At 44.1% G+C, this 19,476-nt stretch overlaps 1 protein-coding gene across 2 annotated transcripts in view; it reads left to right on the top strand.

Annotated features, from left to right (window-relative positions):
- Positions 1-19,476, top strand: part of LOC120913779 — a 61,455-nt gene that overhangs the window by 19,395 nt on the left and 22,584 nt on the right. For both annotated transcript variants that reach the window (XM_040323987.1, XM_040323994.1), the window contains 4 exons: positions 278-439; positions 5,212-5,291; positions 7,266-7,506; positions 10,137-10,234. In XM_040323987.1, coding sequence (XP_040179921.1) covers positions 278-439; positions 5,212-5,291; positions 7,266-7,506; positions 10,137-10,234 — 581 coding nt within the window. The remainder of the gene's footprint in view (positions 1-277; positions 440-5,211; positions 5,292-7,265; positions 7,507-10,136; positions 10,235-19,476) is intronic.

Genomic DNA, 19,476 nt, shown 5'->3' with positions numbered 1-19,476 from the left:
AAGGCAGAAAGGGAAGGGCAGAGGAGATGGGTCAGCACAGAGCGTAATTAGCCCCTTCCAGGGGAATAGAAGACTATGACATACAAGGAGAGAGGGGCTGTGCTAGGATATTCCAGAGTAGTCAGATTTTCTAGCAAGTTCAGAGGCATGTTGCAAGTGAGTAAGAAACCAGTTATGGAAAGCAAAAACGCTGCAAGTAGACCTATTATTATGGTGATAGGGTCCATTTAGGACTTCATTTACTTTAGCTATAGAGATCTCTAACTCTGTATTATAGCCATTTCCTGACACAGAAGAGCTGATAAAGGCAAGCGGGCCCTGCGAAATTGCAGAAAGTACTACTGACAGAACTACAGAGTCCTCACTACCAGCAACAGAAATTCTGGGGACAGACACACCTGGAAACCAAGAAAAGCAAGAAGTTGTGATGAATTCTAAGGTATAGCTGACTTCTGTATCAATTGTCAAGCTTAGAAATTCAGATAAGCAGTAGTATTTGAGATATTTCTGTTGTTTTCAGCATCCATATGTGTCTTTAGGCCTGGTTCACACTTGTGCGGCTCTGCAAGCCACGTTTTGCTTGGGCACAGCAGCCCATTCACTTGAATGGGCAGCTGTGCCTCCAGAAAACGCAGGGAAAAGGTCCCTGCGACTTTTCTGAAAACATGGCCCATGCAGAAACCACAAATACAGTGCGTTTTCCAGTGCGTCGAGGTGCCATTAAGGTTAATGTTACCCCCACACATCTCCTGCACAGAAGCATGTTTTTCAGTACGGGTGATTGTTGCTGAGAACCCACTGTGACAACCACCAGCACATGTGTGAATCTGCTCTTAATGAGACACGCAATCTTTTTTTCAAAATACCTTCTTCCAGTATTATAGTGATATGTTAACACGTAACCTTTCAACAATACGGCCATCTACTCAATTTGCAGACAGTTTATTCGGATGATGAATGTTTGTTTCACAGCCAATATAAGTAAAAATCATAGCCTCTTTTGCATTTAAAGTGTTAACTGAGCCCACAACAGTAAAATCGGTCTGTATATACGGTAAAGCATGCATGTTATACTAACTGTGAAACCTAATGCCCTGTACACACGATCGGAATTTCCGATGGCCTAAAATTCGATGGAATTTTTCTTCGGAAGTCCGTTCAAGCTGTCTTGCATACACAATGTGGGACCAAATTCCGACTGTCCAAAACATGGTGATGTAAAACACTACGACGAGCCGAGAAAAATTAAGTTCAATGCTTCCGAGCATGCGTTGGCTTGATTCTGAGCATGCGTGGGTTTTTTCTCCATTGGAGTTGCACACAGGCGATAGGAATTTCCTATAGTTTTTTTTCCATCGAAAAAAAATAAAACGTGTTCTATTTCTAAACACAGACGAAAAACACTGGGCCAGATTCAGGTACATCTGCGTTGGCGTAACGTATTACATTTACGTTGCATTCACAAAGCACTTGCCTGTAAACTTGCAGCGGCGTAGCGTAAAGCCGTCCGGCGCAAGCCCGCCTAATTTAAATGGGGCGGGCTCCGTTTTGAAATTTCCCGCCGTGCTTTGCGCAAAATTACGTCGCACCGACGTAATTTTTTGAACGGCGACGTGCGTTACGTCCTTTCCTATTCACGGACGACTTACGCAAAAAAAAAAAAAATTCTAATTAGACGCGGGAACGACGGCCATACTTTAACATGGCTAGTCTAAATATAAGCCATTGAAATAGCAGGGGATAACCTAATTATTCATAGTACAAATCTGTGCACAGGATCTCCCAATATATAGTTTCCATGGTGCATCAGGTCCTCCTTCCAGCTCTGACAGGCTACGCTTTACCCCTGTAATGCCACGTACACACGACCGTTTTTCGGGATGTAAAAAATTATGGGGGTAATCCCCAAAGCCGCGGCGCAACGTAACTTTTCGGATTTAAGTTACTCCGCCGCAAAATTCCCAAGTTAGGTGCCGATCCACAAAGCACTTACCTGGAACTTTGCGGCGCTGTAACTTAAATCCGTCCGGCGCAAGGCGTTCCTATTCAAATGGGCGAGTCCCATTTAAATTAGGCACGCTCCCGCGCCGGACGTACTGCGCATGCTCCGTCGGGTAACTTATCCGACGTGCATTGCGCTAACTGACGTCGCTCCGACGTCATTTGCTTAGACGTTAACGTAAATGGCGTCCAGCACCATTCACGGACGTCTTACGCAAACGACGTAGAATTTAAAATTCGACGCGGGAACGACGGCCATACTTAACATGGCTTAAGACAACTAGGGCTCAGCCCTAGTTTTACGCGACGGAACTCGGAGCGTTCGTGGATTGCTGTAACTGGTCATTTGCATATTCTACGCCGGCCGCAATGGCCTCGCCACCTAGCGGCCGGCCTAGAATTGCATCCTTAAGATCCGACAGTGTAATTCAATTACACATGTCGGATCTTCGTCCTAACTATGAGAAACTGATTCTGTGGATCAGTTCCATAGTTAGGACCAGGGATACGACGGAGTAACAGCAGTTACTCCGTCGTATCTCTTTTGAGGATTTGGCCCTATGTTTTTTTTTTAATGTCATTAAAAACGATCATGTGTGGGCGCCAGAGCATTTTTCACGACGTAAAAAATGTCCATTAAAAATTTAGAACATGCTCTAATTTTTCACGTAGTTTTTAACGTTGTCGTTTTTAACGTCGTAAAAAATGGTCGTGTGTGGGCTTTAACGACGTGAAAAAAACACGCATGCTCAGAAGCAAGTTATGAGCCGGGAGGGCTCGTTCTGGTAAAACTAGCGTTCGTAATGGAGATGGCACATTCATCACGCTGTAACAGACTGAAAAGCACGAATCGTCTTTTACTAACACAAAATCAGCTAAAGCAGCCCAAAGGGTGGCGTCATCCGCATGGAACTTCCCCTTTATAGTGCCGTCGTACGTGTTGTAGGTCAATGCGCTTTGCTAGAGCATTTTTTTTTTTTCACGATCGTGTGTAGGCAAGGCTGGTTTAACAATAATCGGTTTGAAAAAAAACTTAATTTTTCTAAACCATTAAAAATTTCATTTTTAACATCCCGAAAAACGGTCGTGTGTACGCGGCATTACTGTCAGAAATGGCTGTCTGTGTTGTAGCTGTAATAAATCACCGTCAGAAATGTTACCCATGTCTCTGGCTATAAGGTCCTATGGAAGCTGGCCTGCCTAAAGCTCAGGGCTGATAGGAGATATGTTCTCCAGGCTGCTTGAGAAGGGTAAAACCGTTAGTTGGCAAAGCCAATGTTGTTCTGGCAACAGCCTTATTATATGACAATATTTGAGTTTCTTTTTTTCTGCACTTGCAGCCTTAGGGCTGTTTCACGTGAAGCCGCTCAGTTCTGTTCAGCAGGGGATCGATCTGTGAGTGGATCCCCTGCTGAATCAGAGTTAAACGGGGCAGATGTCAGTTTTTTTTTTTTTTTACATCTGTGCCCATTCAGTTTGTTTCTGGCGGACCCGTGGTAGCTCTATGGGCAGCCAGATGTAAATGGGCTTGAGTCAGTTTACATCAGACTATCTCTGATCCATCATGTTTAGGTCTGGGAAAAAAATGTAAAGGCAAACAGTTCTTCTTTTCTGTTTTTCTTCTGGAGCTGGACAGACTCGTAGGTAGGCGGGTGTAAACAGGCACAAGTCTATTTACATCAGCCTGCTCATAAAGCTACATGAAGCTGAAGGCTGAATTCACACCTGGGGGAATCTGCCCCCGATTTCAAAATGCTCCATTAAAATGACAAATCGCACAACACGAATTTCCGATGTCATTCGTTTTAATCGCACCTAAAAATGCGGTGCGGTTCTGCCATGATTGTCACGCGATAGATTGTGCTGCAATTGCGGCAAACGGCATCACGTGAAGCTTGTCGTCCAAAAGTAGCTCCTGAACTTTTTTGGGAGACAAGCTTCACGTGATGTGGTTTGCTGCATTAAAATAATTTAATTAATAGAGTTTATATTCAGATCTTACAAAAATGTTCTGCCAGTCTGGTATGTTCATTAAGAACTTTCTAAAGTGGAATCCTAATGTCAGTGCTGTCACCACTTGCAATGTTAACAGTCCATTGTTGATCAGCTTCAGAAAAAGCCAGTCAATATTATTTATTACTGATTTAAAGACTTTCTGTATTCATCTGTGGACTTCTTAAAGGGGCTGTAAAGGTTTGTTTTTTATTTTCTAAATAGGTTCCTTTAAAGCGGATCTCCACGCTAAAGTGAAGTCGCGCTGATCGGCACCCTCCGGTGTCACATTTGACACCTTTCAGGGGGGAGGGGGGTGCAGATACCTGTCTAAAGACAGGTATTTGCACCCACTTCCGGCCACACGTCACGGGCAAAAGACGGGTTTTTCCTGACTTCCTGTCTGTCCCCTGTTGTGTGCTGGGAACACTCTGCTCCCAGCACACAGCGTGTGAGCCAATCGGCGGGCGCAGCACGACTCGCGCATGCGCCGTAGGGAACGGGGCAGTGAAGCCGGAGCGCTTCACTTCCTGGTTCCCTCACCTTGGATGGAGGGGGGAGCAGCAGGGTGACGAGCGATCGCTCGTCCTCTGCTGCGGACGCCGCTGGACTCCAGGACAGGTAAGTGTCCTAATATTAAAAGTCAGCAGCTGCAGTATTTGTAGCTGCTGGCTTTTAATATATTTTTTTGAGCGCACATCTGCTTTAAGCTAGTGTATTGTTGGTTCGCTTACCTTTTCCTTCGATTTCCCTTCTAAGTGTTTTTTTTTCTGTTTCTCCTCAGTAAGCTTTCCACCATGTTCTGTCTGGGGGTTAGTCAGCCAGAATAGCTTACTGAGGAGGAACAGGAAGTGAGAAATTCAGACAAAGAAAAAAACATTTAGAAGGGATATCGAAGGAAAAGATTAGTGAATCAACAATACACTAGCTTAAAGGAACCTATTTAGAAAATAATAAACTAACCTTTACAACCCCTTTAAGCTCATGACAGTTCTTTATATTGGCCTAATGTAATATACTTATTTGCTGTGACAAGGTACAGCCAAGAAACTTTGGATAAGAATGTAGTCACTGAGCAGATTACACTCAGAATGGGGCCAGTGGGACATGTTTGCTTGTAGGTACAGGCTAATCGTCTTCTGGAACCTAACTATTCTATTTAAAAATAAAACATCTATAAAAGGGTTTTTATGTATTTTTTTTATTTTCTCTGTAAAGGAGACCATGACCATGAAGACCTGTGTAGTATATGGCTGCAGTAACGCCCTATTCAAAGGATGCAATAAGCAGTTTTTCAGGTAAATGATGTAGTATTATAACATTCCAAAGTCAGGGGAAACAACCTGTCAATGTCTTCTGGTGCTAGTTAAAGGAAACCTGTACAGAGAGAAATACAGGGGCTGCCATTGCTGATCTTATAACTTGGCTTTTTCTAGGTTCAGGAATAATTTGTTCTGATCAGAAAGCTGAAGTTAAAGCAGGCCTATACTTAAAGTGGGCCTTCGCCCAAAAATAAAAGTTAGCATCATTTTCATCCTCCTGCTGCATTTTACACAATTTAAGTTTTTTTTTAATTCATTTTAGAGACGTGCGCGCTTTTTTTTTTTTTTGGTAGGGTTTGCTCTCACTTCCTCTTTCCTCACTTAGTCGAGGATGCTGTAGCCTTCTGCCCACTCACCTCACCTGCAGCCTCCTTGGGTGCACGTCACACATCCCGGGAGGCTTCAGGGCAGTCACCCTGCAGCCTCCTGGGACCATACTTAGTGCTGCTTCAGCAGGATATCAAGATTATGGCACAGGGCAAAAAAAAAGCTGAAAAGTATTTAGGTGCTAGGAAGTCAGCACTGGACCCCATGGGCTGGTATGTACTGTGTTTGTTTAAAAGTCAGTAGCTACCGTTGCTGAGGTTTTTTTTTTTGGTTGCCAGGTGAAGTTCCTCTTTAAAATCTTTTATTAATATAATTTAATATGGTAAAGCAATTAGTAAAAATATGTACCTTTTTAGCATAGAATTCCCCATTATAAATAGTAGAGGACCCTTTTACAGGTAACAGTGCCTAGACAACCTCTGTTCTTCTAGCCTCACAAGAACCTGTGAGGTTCTACCCCACTCATTACTGCTTCCCGTTACTGGATTACAGGTGCAGGGTCTAGGAACATGAAGAATTCTCTAGTGATCATAGGCGTGCACACAGGGTGTGCCTGGGCACACCCTAATTACTCCATATGCATTAGCATTGTCCAGAGGCATTACCAGGTGGGTGGTTGGGGGTGCCAGTGGCCAGAGTAAATGCCCCCATTATATTAAAGGCTAGGTTCAACTTTAGGAACATGTTGCACCCATTTTTAGGGTGTAATGTAATATGCTCCTAATCAACTGCCACCCACCACCTGAGCCTCCTCCCTGTGACAGCAGGTGTCATTCATATGTGTTTGAGATTTGGGGTACACACCCTAATGCAATAGGCTACGCACACCTATGCTAGAAATAGATTACACGTCTAATAATGTGGCCACACAGTTCTGTATAAAGGATGACAGAGTAGCCCTAGGCAAAAGATCAGCTGCAGAATACCAACTGTAAGTGCTGTATTATTCACAACTCGCTTTTCTAGCACTGTGTAAGAGATAAGGATGTCTGAGTCTAGGTATGCTTTAAGTCAGATGTCCTGGTTTCCATACTTGCTTTCAGTTACGGTACATTTTAAAGCTGATGAATCGGTACGAAGGCCAGGCAACTGGCAGCCACCATATTTTTTCATTACCAGTTTCCTTTAAGTGTTCAACATTGGCAGCCACTATATTCTCTCATCGCTAGTTTCCATAAAGCGGAGTGCTTGCAGCATAGTGACTGCCAGTGTGAGTAATGTGTATATAAATGAGTACCTCTATGTGTGTCATCCAGTATATATATTCTGTTTACTGTTTAGTGCACATAACTGAGAATTTTCTGAAGACTGAAAACTGAGTTTATTCTGAAGATATGTATGATGAAGTGCTAGTCTAATTCTTGCATATATTTGTTTTACCTTACTTTCTTGGCTAGCAACACATTTGTATCAGAGCATCTGAAATAATAAGTTACTGAGTTGCCCAAAGCAATAATTTTTTTTCCTTTATCTGTTCTAGTGCAGATTACTAAATTTGAGTTCTTTTTTATGGGCAGACTTAACACACTTTTTCTATAAGACAGTTCCTTACAGAAAGCCTAATTCCAAGCTATAATAAGTGGTCGAAAATTTATAGTGATATTAACTGTAATCTATGTGCAGGTTTCCATTGAATGATCCAGAATGTCTGTCAAAGTGGACTGTAGCAGTTCAGCGTAAATATTGGAAACCGTCCACATCCAGCATAATCTGTAGTGATCATTTTACTGACAAAGACTACATGTCGTGTCCAGAAGCAATGGGCCATCAGTTACGAAATGATGCAGTGCCTTCTATCTTTATTAAAAATCCTAAATGGAAAAATAAAACTTGTGATGTAACAGAAGTCCAAAAAGGAGATCAGGTAAGGTGTGCGGTGCTGAATTATTACATCTTGTGATTGTGTACATACAACCTGTGAGGGGATGTTATCATTTTCAACTTTATCGAAATACAAAAAAAAAAACTTTAAAGTGGTTCTTAAGTCTGGTTTAAAAAAAATAAAATAAAAGTCAGCAGCTACAAAAACTGTAGCTGCTGACTTTTAATAAAAGTACACTTACCTGTTCCCAGGGATCCTAGGCTATTCTCACCCGGGCTGATTCTTCACAGCCTTCGGGTCCCCAGTGCCAGCATGTTTAGTGTTGGAATCTGGCTAGGACTCCTTGCGGTTTCATAGCCAGCTTCCAACTGCACATGTGCAAGACGCTGTGCTATATAAATTGCCCCGCAGCCTCCGGGTGAAGCTTCCCTAGGCAATTCCAGCTGAAGTAAGAATGGGTACCTGAGAAAAGGTAACTGCTCCTCAAAAAAAATAGGTTCCAAAAGAAGACGGGGGGAGGGGGGAAACACATGGAACACAATGCTCTGGTAGAAATTTCAACAGAATCAACCGCTGCTGCGCTACTAGGGATTCGAAAATACGAGTTGTCCTCAGGGCAGATAAGAGGCACTAGTATGTATGTACTTAAAGTGGAGCCCCCATTCTAGATCCTATTCCAAATACTCTGTAGAATGATCTGTATACTCATCTATTCCCAGGGGCTCCTATCCAGTCACCTGATCGGCTCACAGAGCTGGCTTCATGGAAGAGAAGGGATAGTTGACAATGGATGCCCCATGGTAAGCTTATGGGTGCCGTAACTGCTAAGGCATTGCAACCATTGTTGGCGTGCTCTCCTCTCCTCTGAAGCTGGCTGCTGGGGAGATTCTGTGACTAGACCAAAGCACCCAGGGAATAAGTACATGCAGTATACTTATATTTCCTCAGTTTACAGGCTAGTTAGTGTAGAACTTAGAATGGGGTTGGGAGCAGGTTTAAAATTTGGTTTAGACTAGACTTCTACTTTAATTTATAAAATGCATGGATCCATAGCCTATAGCAGGGGTGGGGAACCTACGGCCCGCGGGCCGCATGCGACCCGCAAAATCATTCCATCCGGCCCCCCCCTGCCGCTGAGTGTGTGTCCGCGAAGCTGTGGGCTGGGGAGGCTGGAGCCCCGAATGGTTTGGTGAAAAGCCCAGAGTCTCGGCCATTAAGGCTTTCACTAATAGCCCCGAGTCCCGCCGAGCAGGAAACTTTTTTTTTTTCAGCCCTTCCGCCTGGTTGGCTGGTGGAACTGTCTGTCTCCCTCAATGTGGGAGTGGCGGGGAACACCAGCCAACCAGGCGGAAGGGCTGAAAAAAACAGATAACGGCAGCGATTGGCGGGCGGTGGAGTGGGAGGCGCTGTGCCTTTGCGCTGACGTGTGCACGTGTTTACAGCGTGGCGGTGGCGCGCCGAGTTTCATTTTCTCCATCTCCAGCTGCAAGGTAAGCAAACACTCTCCTGTACCGCAGGGGAGAGAGAGACATTGAGCAGCGCTGAGTAGAGAGCTGCTGAAGCTAACATAAGTAAACCAGCAGGTGATTGCCCTCTGTTCAGCGCTGCTCACTGTCTCTCCATCTGCATGATTAATGCAGGAAAGGACAGAGCTGGGGGGTGTCTGTGTAATGTAAAAGGGGTCCAGAGATGCGGTGCTGTGTAATGTAAAAGGGGTCCAGATGTGTGGTGCTGTGTAATGTAAAAGGGGTCCAGAGATGCGTTGCTGTGTAATGTAAAAGGGGTCCAGATGTGCAGTGCTGTGTAATGTTAAAGGGGTCCAGAGGTGCAGGGTACTGTATATTGTAAAAGTGGACCAGAGCTGTGTAATAGGGGTCCAGAGTGCTGTGTAATGTAAAAGGGGTCCAGAGATGCGGTGCTGTGTAATGTAAAAGGGGTCCAGAGATGCGGTGCTGTGTAATGTAAAAGGGGTCCAGAGATGCGGTGCTGTGTAATGTAAAAGGGGTCCAGATGTGCAGGGCTAATTTTTAAGTTGATCATTTTGTACGGCCCCCGAATGATGTTACAAAAATCCAAATGGCCCTTGGCAGAAAAAAGGTTCCCCACCCCTGGCCTATAGTATAATATGGTAACATATCAATATTTACAATAATAATGGACATGATGATTCATGGGGTTTTTTACCTCCAGATTGTCATGGCGGTAATTGAAAAACAACAATGGCATCTGACAGGTAATGCTCTTTGTGATTCAGTGACATCTGTTCAGTTTCTACAGTATATAGGTGTTATACAGTGTTATAAAGTGAGTATATATTCAGAACTAAAGGAACCCAAGTCTTTCTATCATTGTTGAAGAAAGACTTGTTGTTGGCCAACTTGGCCCAGGGTAGCCATTTTTTCCTAGCTCCCTTTTTACAGCTTTACAATCAACACGGGAGAAAATTGCATACAACTCACTTTCTACAATGTCATACACAAATACTTGTAAATGATAAAAAGGACTCAGGTTTGTGATACGGAAGCGTTTGAAATGTTTTGCATTGTGTTACAAGTGCAATGACATTGCACAGCTCTTAATAGAAAAGTGTGTTTGGTGTGTCATGGTCTGTAATTTTAACTTTTAATTTTATTTTAATATAAAACACTGCAACCCTTTTTCTACTTCTTTAGGTTAAACTTGACCCTATGGAGAAAAGCCTACATCCAGCCTGTGTGGTATATGGCTGTAATAACCGCTTTGTCAAAGGAAGCAAGAAGCAATTTTTCAGGTAAACATGGTGACTTCCATACTACTTAGTGTGCTTGCCAATACGGTATGTAAACTTTCAGTTGGTAATTCAGTCAAAAAGTGACATGAAGTAGCATTTGCTTACATGCAACTAAAGGTCTCGCCCCTTTTATACCCCTTATGGACCAGAGCAATTTTTACATCCACTATGGGCCTGTTTTTTTGGCATTAACTGTACTTAAAATAACAAATAATATATATATATTGTTTTTTACTTTAGGACAAACATGGTTTCATTTGGTGACATAGTCTTGCAAAAATTAATTTATGTCTATGTAATCATTAGAGAAAAAGAGATTATAATGTTCCAGACATAAAAGCTTCTGTTGTCTATGTGTTTTGTACTGCTTCTTCAGGACATTTTGCTTAAATCAGTTTCTTTGCCCTCGGTTTTCCCTCCCACAGGCCGGGTGGGACTTGGTTGGAGCTTAACTCTTCACCCAACCTGCTTCATATGTTTTAGTTTGTGTGAGTGTGTGAGTGAATGACTTGTATAGCGCTACACATGCAAACTGAATCGCCTCTAGGCGCTTTTTTGCAGCCAGTGTCTTTCTGGCTGGTGCGGTCAATTACCCCGTAGGATCTTGACACGCATGGGACACACAGTGGTACACACATATATACATACTGGGCCAATTTGGCCAGGATCCAATTAACCTACCAGCATGTCTTTGTGTTGTATGGTGAAAAGATGGAATATATTTTTCTTACTTCTTTTGTTATGTAAACTGCTTCAAGCCAATGTCCTGAAGAAGCATTACGAAACCACAAAATGCGTAGACGACAGACGCTTTTATGTCTAGAACATTATATGTGACATATGTGGTGTAGTATTTTTCTACAGAATTTGAACTCATTTGTATAATAAAATGGATAATTTATATGTAATATTGTGTTATTAGGCTTTTTAGAACACTGGTAAGGTATGCCATGTGTGTTTGTGTGTGTGTGTGTGTGTGTATGTATATAATATATATAGATAGATAGATACCAGTATTATTGTGATTAATACAGTATTGAATTTTGCCTTCGCTATTTATTAAAATTGCCCTAAAAAATCTGGCGGCCTTGGATGACCCAATGAGTTCCTCTTCTTTCTCTATTGGACGCACTGTCCTGCAAACCTTTCTTTTTGTTTTTCTTTGAAGATTCCCTTTTCTTTATGTCCCATGTTATATTTTTTCACTCTGTGTACTGTTCTAGCCTGCTTAAGGTTACAGCGCCTTTAAATGTTTTCTTCCCACTTTAAATTTTCCTAATTTTGTCATGTTAAAACTTAAATGTTTTCTTGGGGGGGATTTTATGCAGAGAAGTTTAGAGTAGGGTTAAGTTATAAAAAAAAAAATACCAAGCTTTGAACATCTCATGAAGCACTGTTCAATCCATCATCCGAAATGGAATGAGAATGGCACAACCGCAAACCTACCAAGACATGGCCGTCCACCTAAACTGACAGGCCGGGCAAGGAGAGCATTAATCAGAGAAGCAGCCAAGAGGCCCATGGTAACTCTGGAGGAGCTGCAGAGATCCACAGCTCAGGTGATGGAATCAGTCCACAGGACAAATCTGGCCTTTTTGGAAGAGTGGCAAGAAGAAAGCCAATATTGAAATAAAGCTATAATAAGTCATTTGCATATTGCGAGAAGCCATATGTAAGACACACATTTTGAAGAAGGCGCTCTGTTCAGACGAGACCAAAATGTAACTTTTTTGCCTAGAAGCAAAACGCTATGTGTGGCGGGAAACTAACACTGCACATCACCCCGAACACACCATCCCCAACTTGAAACATGGTGGTGGCAGCATCATATTGTGGGAGATGCTTTTCTTCAGCAGGGTCCAGGAAGCTGGTCAGAGTTGAATGGAGCCAAATACAGGGCAATCTTAGAAGAAAACCTGTTAGACCAGGTTCACATTCAGTACCACCAAAAGAAAGCTCTATTTGTGGGAAAAAAAGGACATCAATTTTGTTTGGGTCCAGCGTCGCACGATCGTGCAATTGCCATTTAAAGCGACACAGTGCTGTATCGCAAAAAATGGCCTGGTCATTGAACAGCAATTTCTTCTAGGGCTGAAGTGGTTAATATTGCACACTCTAAAGTCAGATAGTGACAAGGGGGATACTGCACTGCCCACACGAATAGCGGCCTGTGGGGTGTGATAGAGGAGCTGCACCCAGGAGAACCTCTCTCCAAATCCAATGCGCTCCCGTACTACCCAGAAATAACGCCATTCAACACTATCAAACGCTTTATTTGCGTTAAGTGACAGGAGGGCCCGAGCCCCATTCTTCTCAGAAAGGGTCTGCATATTAAGAAAGACCCGGCGAAGGTTAATGGCTGTTGACTTGTCAGGCATGAAGCCAGTCTGGTCAGGGTGTATGATGCTGAGCAGGGGCGGACTGACCATTGAGTCACTCGGGCACTGCCCGAGGGCCCCATGCCACTAGGGGGCCCCCATCAGGCTCAGTAAAACCAGGGACAGTATGTATAAATCTGTGTTTTTACATCTGTCCCTGATATGTCCGAAACCGACATGCTTTTGATGTGAAAATCCTGGGATTTTAGCTGCCCCGCCTCTGCACTGCTTCCTGGCTTGGTGGCCATCTGTAAGCCCAGGGGGCCCCATAATCTTCTATTTCCTGGGGGCCCCATGAGTTGTCAGTCCGCCCCTGATGCTGAGTATTGCATTATTCAGGGGTAAAGCCAAAACATTCTCAAGGATCTTTATATCTGTTTGGAGTAGGGAAATGGATCTGTATGAACCGGTAAACCGTGGGTGACTTGCCCAGCTTAAGTAGGAGAACAATAATTGCCTTGGACATAGAAACAGGAAGTCAATTCGTTTCAATGCAGCATTATATTTTTGCAAGAGATGAGGCAGTATAATTGCTGATTATTTTTTCTAAACCTCGATCGGGGGCGAGGTGAACGAACCCACCACCTCTTGTATCTCCTCCAAATAAATAGGAGCATCCAATTTGTGCCTGCTGTGTCACAGTAAGACTAGGCAGCTCAAGAGTCGAGAGATGCATATTCAACACGTCGTCAGTGTAGTGTATACGAGACTGGTACAAATTAGAGCTACACGATTTGGGCTAAAATGAGAATCACAATATTTTTGCTTAGAATGAAGATCACGATTCTCGCGGTGTAACATCTTTCACATTATACAAAAAAAAATTGGGCTAACTTTGCTGTTTCATTTTTTTTTATTCATTAAAGTGGATGTAAAGTGGATGTAAACCCGAATTATTATTATTATTATTATTATTATTATTATTATTATTATTTTTTTTATGTCACAATGTAGGGTATACGATTTCCTATCATCTGTGCCCAGTCTTCCCACACAGAGTTAATCCAGCTCTGAGCAATCCTCTTTTATTGTTCAGTGAAATAAATCAGACTTAGGGTGCATTCACACCACGATTTTATCATGCTACTTGTTCTCACGATTTTTAGGTTTGAAATCGTACAAATCTGTATGGCAAAACGTATCCATTCACTTCCATTCATTAATGTAGGTCCCCAAGTGCATCCGATTTGATCCGCATCAGATTTGATACGATTTTAAAATCGCATCAAAAATCGTGTTTGACCACGATTTTTGGTCCTGATTTGAAATTGTATTAAAATCGTGTCCGATTTTTTTTATATTGTGGTCAATCTAAATCGTAATAAATCGGATGACTGTGCGTTTTTATCCGATAAATCGTACCCGATTTTTTTATCTTTTATCTTTATTTTTTATAGGTCTTCGAGCTAGAAACTTCAAGAATTGTACAAAAGAAAAAAAACAAACATTCAAATAGCCAAAACTTTATGGCCATTGCCAGACATTATTTAAAATCAGGATCCGATTTTTTTAGTGAAAATCGGATGGAAAATTTACATACGATTTTGTCATATACGATTCCATCCGATTTAACGGTCCGATTATCGGATGTAAAAATCGTGATGTGAACCTAGCCTTACAGAGAAAAAACCTTAGTCCGTGCCGCCCCCTTGCTGTGAGTGACAGGTTATTTGCATATCTCATGCACTAGCCTGAGACAGAGGCACATCCTGTGTAAAAAGTTCACAATTCACATCCCTCTCCCCTCCCCTCCTCTCCCTTCCAGCTTTCCCAGGATTGGCTGCATTTACTGTGTTTTGACTGGATGTTTCTCATCATGGAGTGTGATCCATAGTTCAGTGTGATGAGGAAATGCATGTATATTGCAGTGAAAACACAGAACAGAAAGCAGAATATACACAGACAAGTGATCTGATTTAGGTTACATGTATCTAGTGAGAGCAGGGCAGAGGAGAAGCTCGAGTGATCTGATTGTTATATTGCAGTGTATGTGTGTCTGAGGTCACCTGATCACAGTTGCAACATCAGGTTATTTACAGATCTCATGCCCTAGCCTGGAGACAGGCATTATTTTTTTAATTCCCACTCCTTTTCCTTTTATTTTTTGCTAAACAAATTAACTCTGCTGAACTCTTCAATAAAAAGAGCCAGCAGAGATCCTCTAGATGTTGGCGAACCAACAAGGGGAGGATACTTATCCATTTGTGGCTGTATCAGCTGTTAAAGTCCCCAAGTAGAAAAGGCGGGATGTCAGGTTTGTCAGACAAAAAGGTTGCCAAATGTCTCAGCACAATAGTAGAAAAGGGTGGAAGGATATAAACCATTGCAATAACACATGTCAAGGCATACAGTCTACAATATATGAAAATATATCTGCCTTCAGCATCAATTTGAGCAGCAATATCCTGAAAATCCAGGGCTTTTTGTATAAACACACTCACCCCCCGTGAATATGAGGTGTGAGTAGAATGGTACACATGGCCCACCCAAGCATTTCTGACACATGAAATAGTACTTGGAGTGAGGTGGGTCTCTTGTAATCCGCATATAGCAGGCTGGTATTTACGAAGCGAGGCATTCACCTTGGCCCTTTTTATAGGACAGTGAAGACCCCGAATATTCCATGACACTAATGTGACCTCTGACACGGGTCTCTTGAGTTGGTAATGTGGCCAGAGAGGCAGTAGCACACCGCCCTCCCTAGCAGCAGTGATTTATAAAGCAGTCCAATGTTTCTAACAGTTCACCCCAAGGAAGCCTTGGGGGTGGAGCAGGTACGGGAATCATCTGAGCCATAGGAACAACTAGGTTAGATCCATATGAGCAGGAGTAGTTCTGGAAAAGAGCTTAAATGAAAACCAAAGAAAACATAAAAAAAACTGTTGAAAAATAGTACATATGCCACTAACAGGGCAGAAAAACTCAAAGTGCTAATCCTAGCAACCAAAATAACAGTGAAGGTACTTCATCTATGCCCACAGGGCCTGTTATGTACGAGAACGTACCTGCTAGTCAGAGCCTAGTTTTCAGGAGGATGCCTCTCTTACAGCCCTGGCTCAGGAGCTGCTGGAGTGGGAACAGCAAGCTCGGGAGCACAGCGAGGTAGGAGTGCCTGGGTGATGGCAGCAGTCAGGCACAGGACGGTGATCCTTCAGGAAGGGCTGGCACAGGAGACAGCGGTAGCAGACGTGGAGGGTCAGCGACTCTGGAGCTGGAACAGCATACTGGAACAGCGGCAGCAGGAACTGGTAAAGCAAGCCAGGTTAGGTACAGAGCAATCAGACAGTTGCGGAGTCAGACAAGCCAGGTCAAGCAGGTAATCAGACAGAATATGTTGCAGGCTGTAAGCGTGGTCAGATTCAGGCAAGGGGTCTGGTAACGGGTGGTCAGACGGAGCCGGGTCGGTACTGGTAACAGGTTCAACAGGTCACAGAATACAGATACAACGCTGCAGATCAGACAGCAAATTGCCACTGCAGCTGCTGGCTTTTTAAAGGCAAAAATGCGCCAACCGTGCGTTAAAGTGCACACGCGCGCAACTGGCGTGCGCCGGCGCACAGGTACAGGCAGCTGCTGTTGCTGATTTTGTGCAGCAATATGCGCGCACGCCGGAACTGATTGTCAGATCCCTGACGTTGCCCCCCCCCAAGGGGCAGCCTCCGGATGCCAAGTCGGACTCCTTTCTCAGGGTGAGCAGAAAAAAAAAGCATGGATCGGTCTTTGGGCATGAATGTTGCTTTCAGGTTCCCAGGAGTTATCCTCTGGACCGTACCCCTTCTGTTTGACCAGAAATTGAGTTTGCCCTTGCCGTTTCCTACAGTCAAGGATGGCCTCCACCACGTATTGCTTGCAGCCATCAACCAAAATAGGTTTGGGGGGACTGGCCCCCCTGTCAATAAAGGGGTCGGGAACTGCAGGTTTTAACAACGAGACATGAAAAACCGGATGAACTTTAAGGGAGTCAGGTAAAGACAGTTCATACGATGCCTCATTGATCCTTCTTCTTATTAGAAAGGGCCCCATGAACTTCAGTGCCAACTTCTTAGAAGGACAGGCCAACCAGAGGTTAGTTGTAGATAGCCATCCCTGATCACCTGGTTGAAGATCCAGCTCCCCTCTCCTCTTCTTATGAAAGAATTTCTTGCTGTCGGCTTGGGCTTTGGTCACTGCTTCTTGCAACACCTGGTTGTTGCGGCTCAGAAAATCCACCGTACGCTTGTGACGATCCTGCCTGGATATATGTGATTTGATCAATTGGATCTCAGCTGCGGAGGTTTCTCAGGTGTAAACCAACTAGTCACTCTAATATATGATAAGAGTTAATGGTTTATATCATCACAACCTCAAACAGAGCACCAACACAATCAATGAGCTTATTATTTCATAAGCATGTATTCTGCAGCATAAGAATATAGTAGCATATGTGAATGAGTCCTTAATATTTATGATGAGCGTTGTAATGGTTCTAAACAAAGTCTCTGAAGCAAACAGTGATAGTGAATCAGTAATTAGGCAATCTCAGATTATACAGGTATATGTTCAGGCAGAGTTCACACTGAGTAGCTATGTCTATATGATAAGCAAAGTTCCATGAGATTATAGCATAGCTAGATAATATTTAATATGTCTTATAAAGATACTTGCGGTACTGCTGGTTTGTCAGTTCAGGTAGGTATAACCAGGTCTCCTGAGTGCAAGGCTGAAAGGAATCCTCCCTGTAGTGAGTTCCTATGCTGGGCTGCTATGCCTGGAGGGTTGAGCCTGTAAAGGGTGAGCTGGAGACTGGAAGAGGTGCGGATGCGTCTTCTGGCTGGGAGGACTGAGCCTCACTGTAGCAGGTTCTCTGGGGTCTGTAGAGCGGTTCCCGGGGGACGGCAGGGGTCCGACAGAATAGTGGAACACCCTGCCGACATCTCTGGCGATTTAAATACCCGCCAGGGCGCGGGAATCAGCAGAGCACGCTGGGGCGCGCTTCCGCGTTCCAGCGTGGAACGCAAACACTGGCGCGGCGGAAGTGACGCGGCCAGTGCAGAGAGAGGAGCGCAGCCGATGGAGTAGGTAAGGCTGCGCTCGTTTTATACTGAATAACGCCAATGGCGTTACAACGCTGCACTACGGAACTGGAGATTCTGGAAGGAAATCAGGTAGAAATGTTAGGTTAAAGCCGTAATTGGCAATGAAGGGGGACTGCCCAGTGGCTGAATGGTTAGCGTTATTATAGGCAAACTCTGCTAAAGGTAGCAGGGAAACCCAGTCATTTTGAGAGAAGGACGTGAAGCATCTAATGTACTGCTCGAGAGTTTGATTTGTTCTCTGTTTGCCCGTTGGTTTGGGGATGATAGGCTGAGGAAAAGGAAAGTTCAATTTTCAAGGTCTCACATAGGGCTTTCCAAAAACGTGACATGAACTGGACCCCCCTATCTGACACGATATTTGAAGGGACTTCATGTAGTCTAAAAATCTCCTTGATGAAGACACGAACCGTCTCGGCAGCCGAGGGGGTGCTCTTCAATGGAAGGAAATGGGCCATTTTAGATAGACGGTCTACAACCACAAAAATTGCTGTACACCCTTCGAAACATGGAAGCATACTGTAGTTTCCCAAACAACATAGCAAAGAGAGACATTTAAGAAGGTGATCTCCTCAGCCGGGGCAGATATCCTCAAGGAGAAGAACAACAACAACTGTGCTCCTTAGTATAGCAACTAGCATGCAGGGTTAACGGCATACGATCACCCATCGTCTTCCTCCTGGTGTCATGCACGTAGGGAGGCCTCATTCATGTCCAGCCACCCCATAGCTTCCCCAGCTGTGTTAAAGAAATGAGCCCTGCAACGGGCAGTTACCCGCAAGCGGGCAGGATATAGCATTGCATAGGTAAGTGAAAGCCTCTGCAGTCGTTTTTTGACCTCCGCAAATTTTGAGCGTGTGCACTGCACTTCAGCAGACAGAACCCGGATGAAAGGACACAGGGACACCATTGTACTTTTATGTTGTGACGATCTCTGGCTAAGCATAGCACAATATCTCTGTCTCTGTAATGGAGTAACCTGGCAAGGGTAGATCTGGGCGAATTCCCTGAGAGGGCACGCGTTGGAGTGCGGCAGAGTCGTTTGACAGCAAACAGGGGTGTAAAGGCATCGCACCCAAATATCTCCTTCAACTACTTTTCCAGAAAATCTTTATTGTCATTCCCTTCAGAGCATTCGGGAAGATCAACTATGCAGACATTGTTGCGCCTCAACCGATTCTCAATATCGTCAGCATGATCATTAACTGCGTGAACCATGCGGCTTGTAGATCTGGATTCAGCAACTAAAGGTGGCAGCTGGTATTCGTCTTTCTGCCGCCATAGTGCATTTGCAAATTTTCTGAAAGTCCTGTCTCAGCAGGGAAACTTCCTCATGCAGCCCTCCCAGCTTATGGGCATAATAAAGGATGCCCCTGAGATTGTCCTTACCAGACTGTTGGGGGGTCTGGCCAGTTCTGGCAGCTCCCTCTTTCAGCTTGTTTGAGCCATGAGGTGTTCTCTAAATGTCACTAGGGCCACGTACCTGAGGTGAGACCGAAGTAGTGGGGAGGCCTCCCTTGCACCTTGGGTCCTTGAAGCCTCTGGAGTTGGAGACAGAGACTTGGTGGACACTGAGTGGCAGGGGTGCGGAGCCCCGTGCAAGCATTAATCCGAGATCCAAGCCGAGGTCAAGTTCACTCTGGCAACGAAGTACAAAAGGGTTAATCAGAAGAAGAATGGTCCAGATCCAAGCCGGGGTCGGTTCCAATCTGGCAGCTGAGTACAATAGGGGCAAATAAGTAGAATGGTCAAGGTACAAATCCAAGGTCAAAGGCAAGCAGCAATCAAGAGT

The sequence above is a fragment of the Rana temporaria genome, chromosome 1 (assembly GCF_905171775.1).
Source record: "Rana temporaria chromosome 1, aRanTem1.1, whole genome shotgun sequence".
Taxonomy (NCBI): domain Eukaryota; kingdom Metazoa; phylum Chordata; class Amphibia; order Anura; family Ranidae; genus Rana; species Rana temporaria.
The sequence above is the reverse complement of the archived record's forward strand: the minus strand, read 5'-3'. Positions and strand labels throughout refer to the sequence as shown.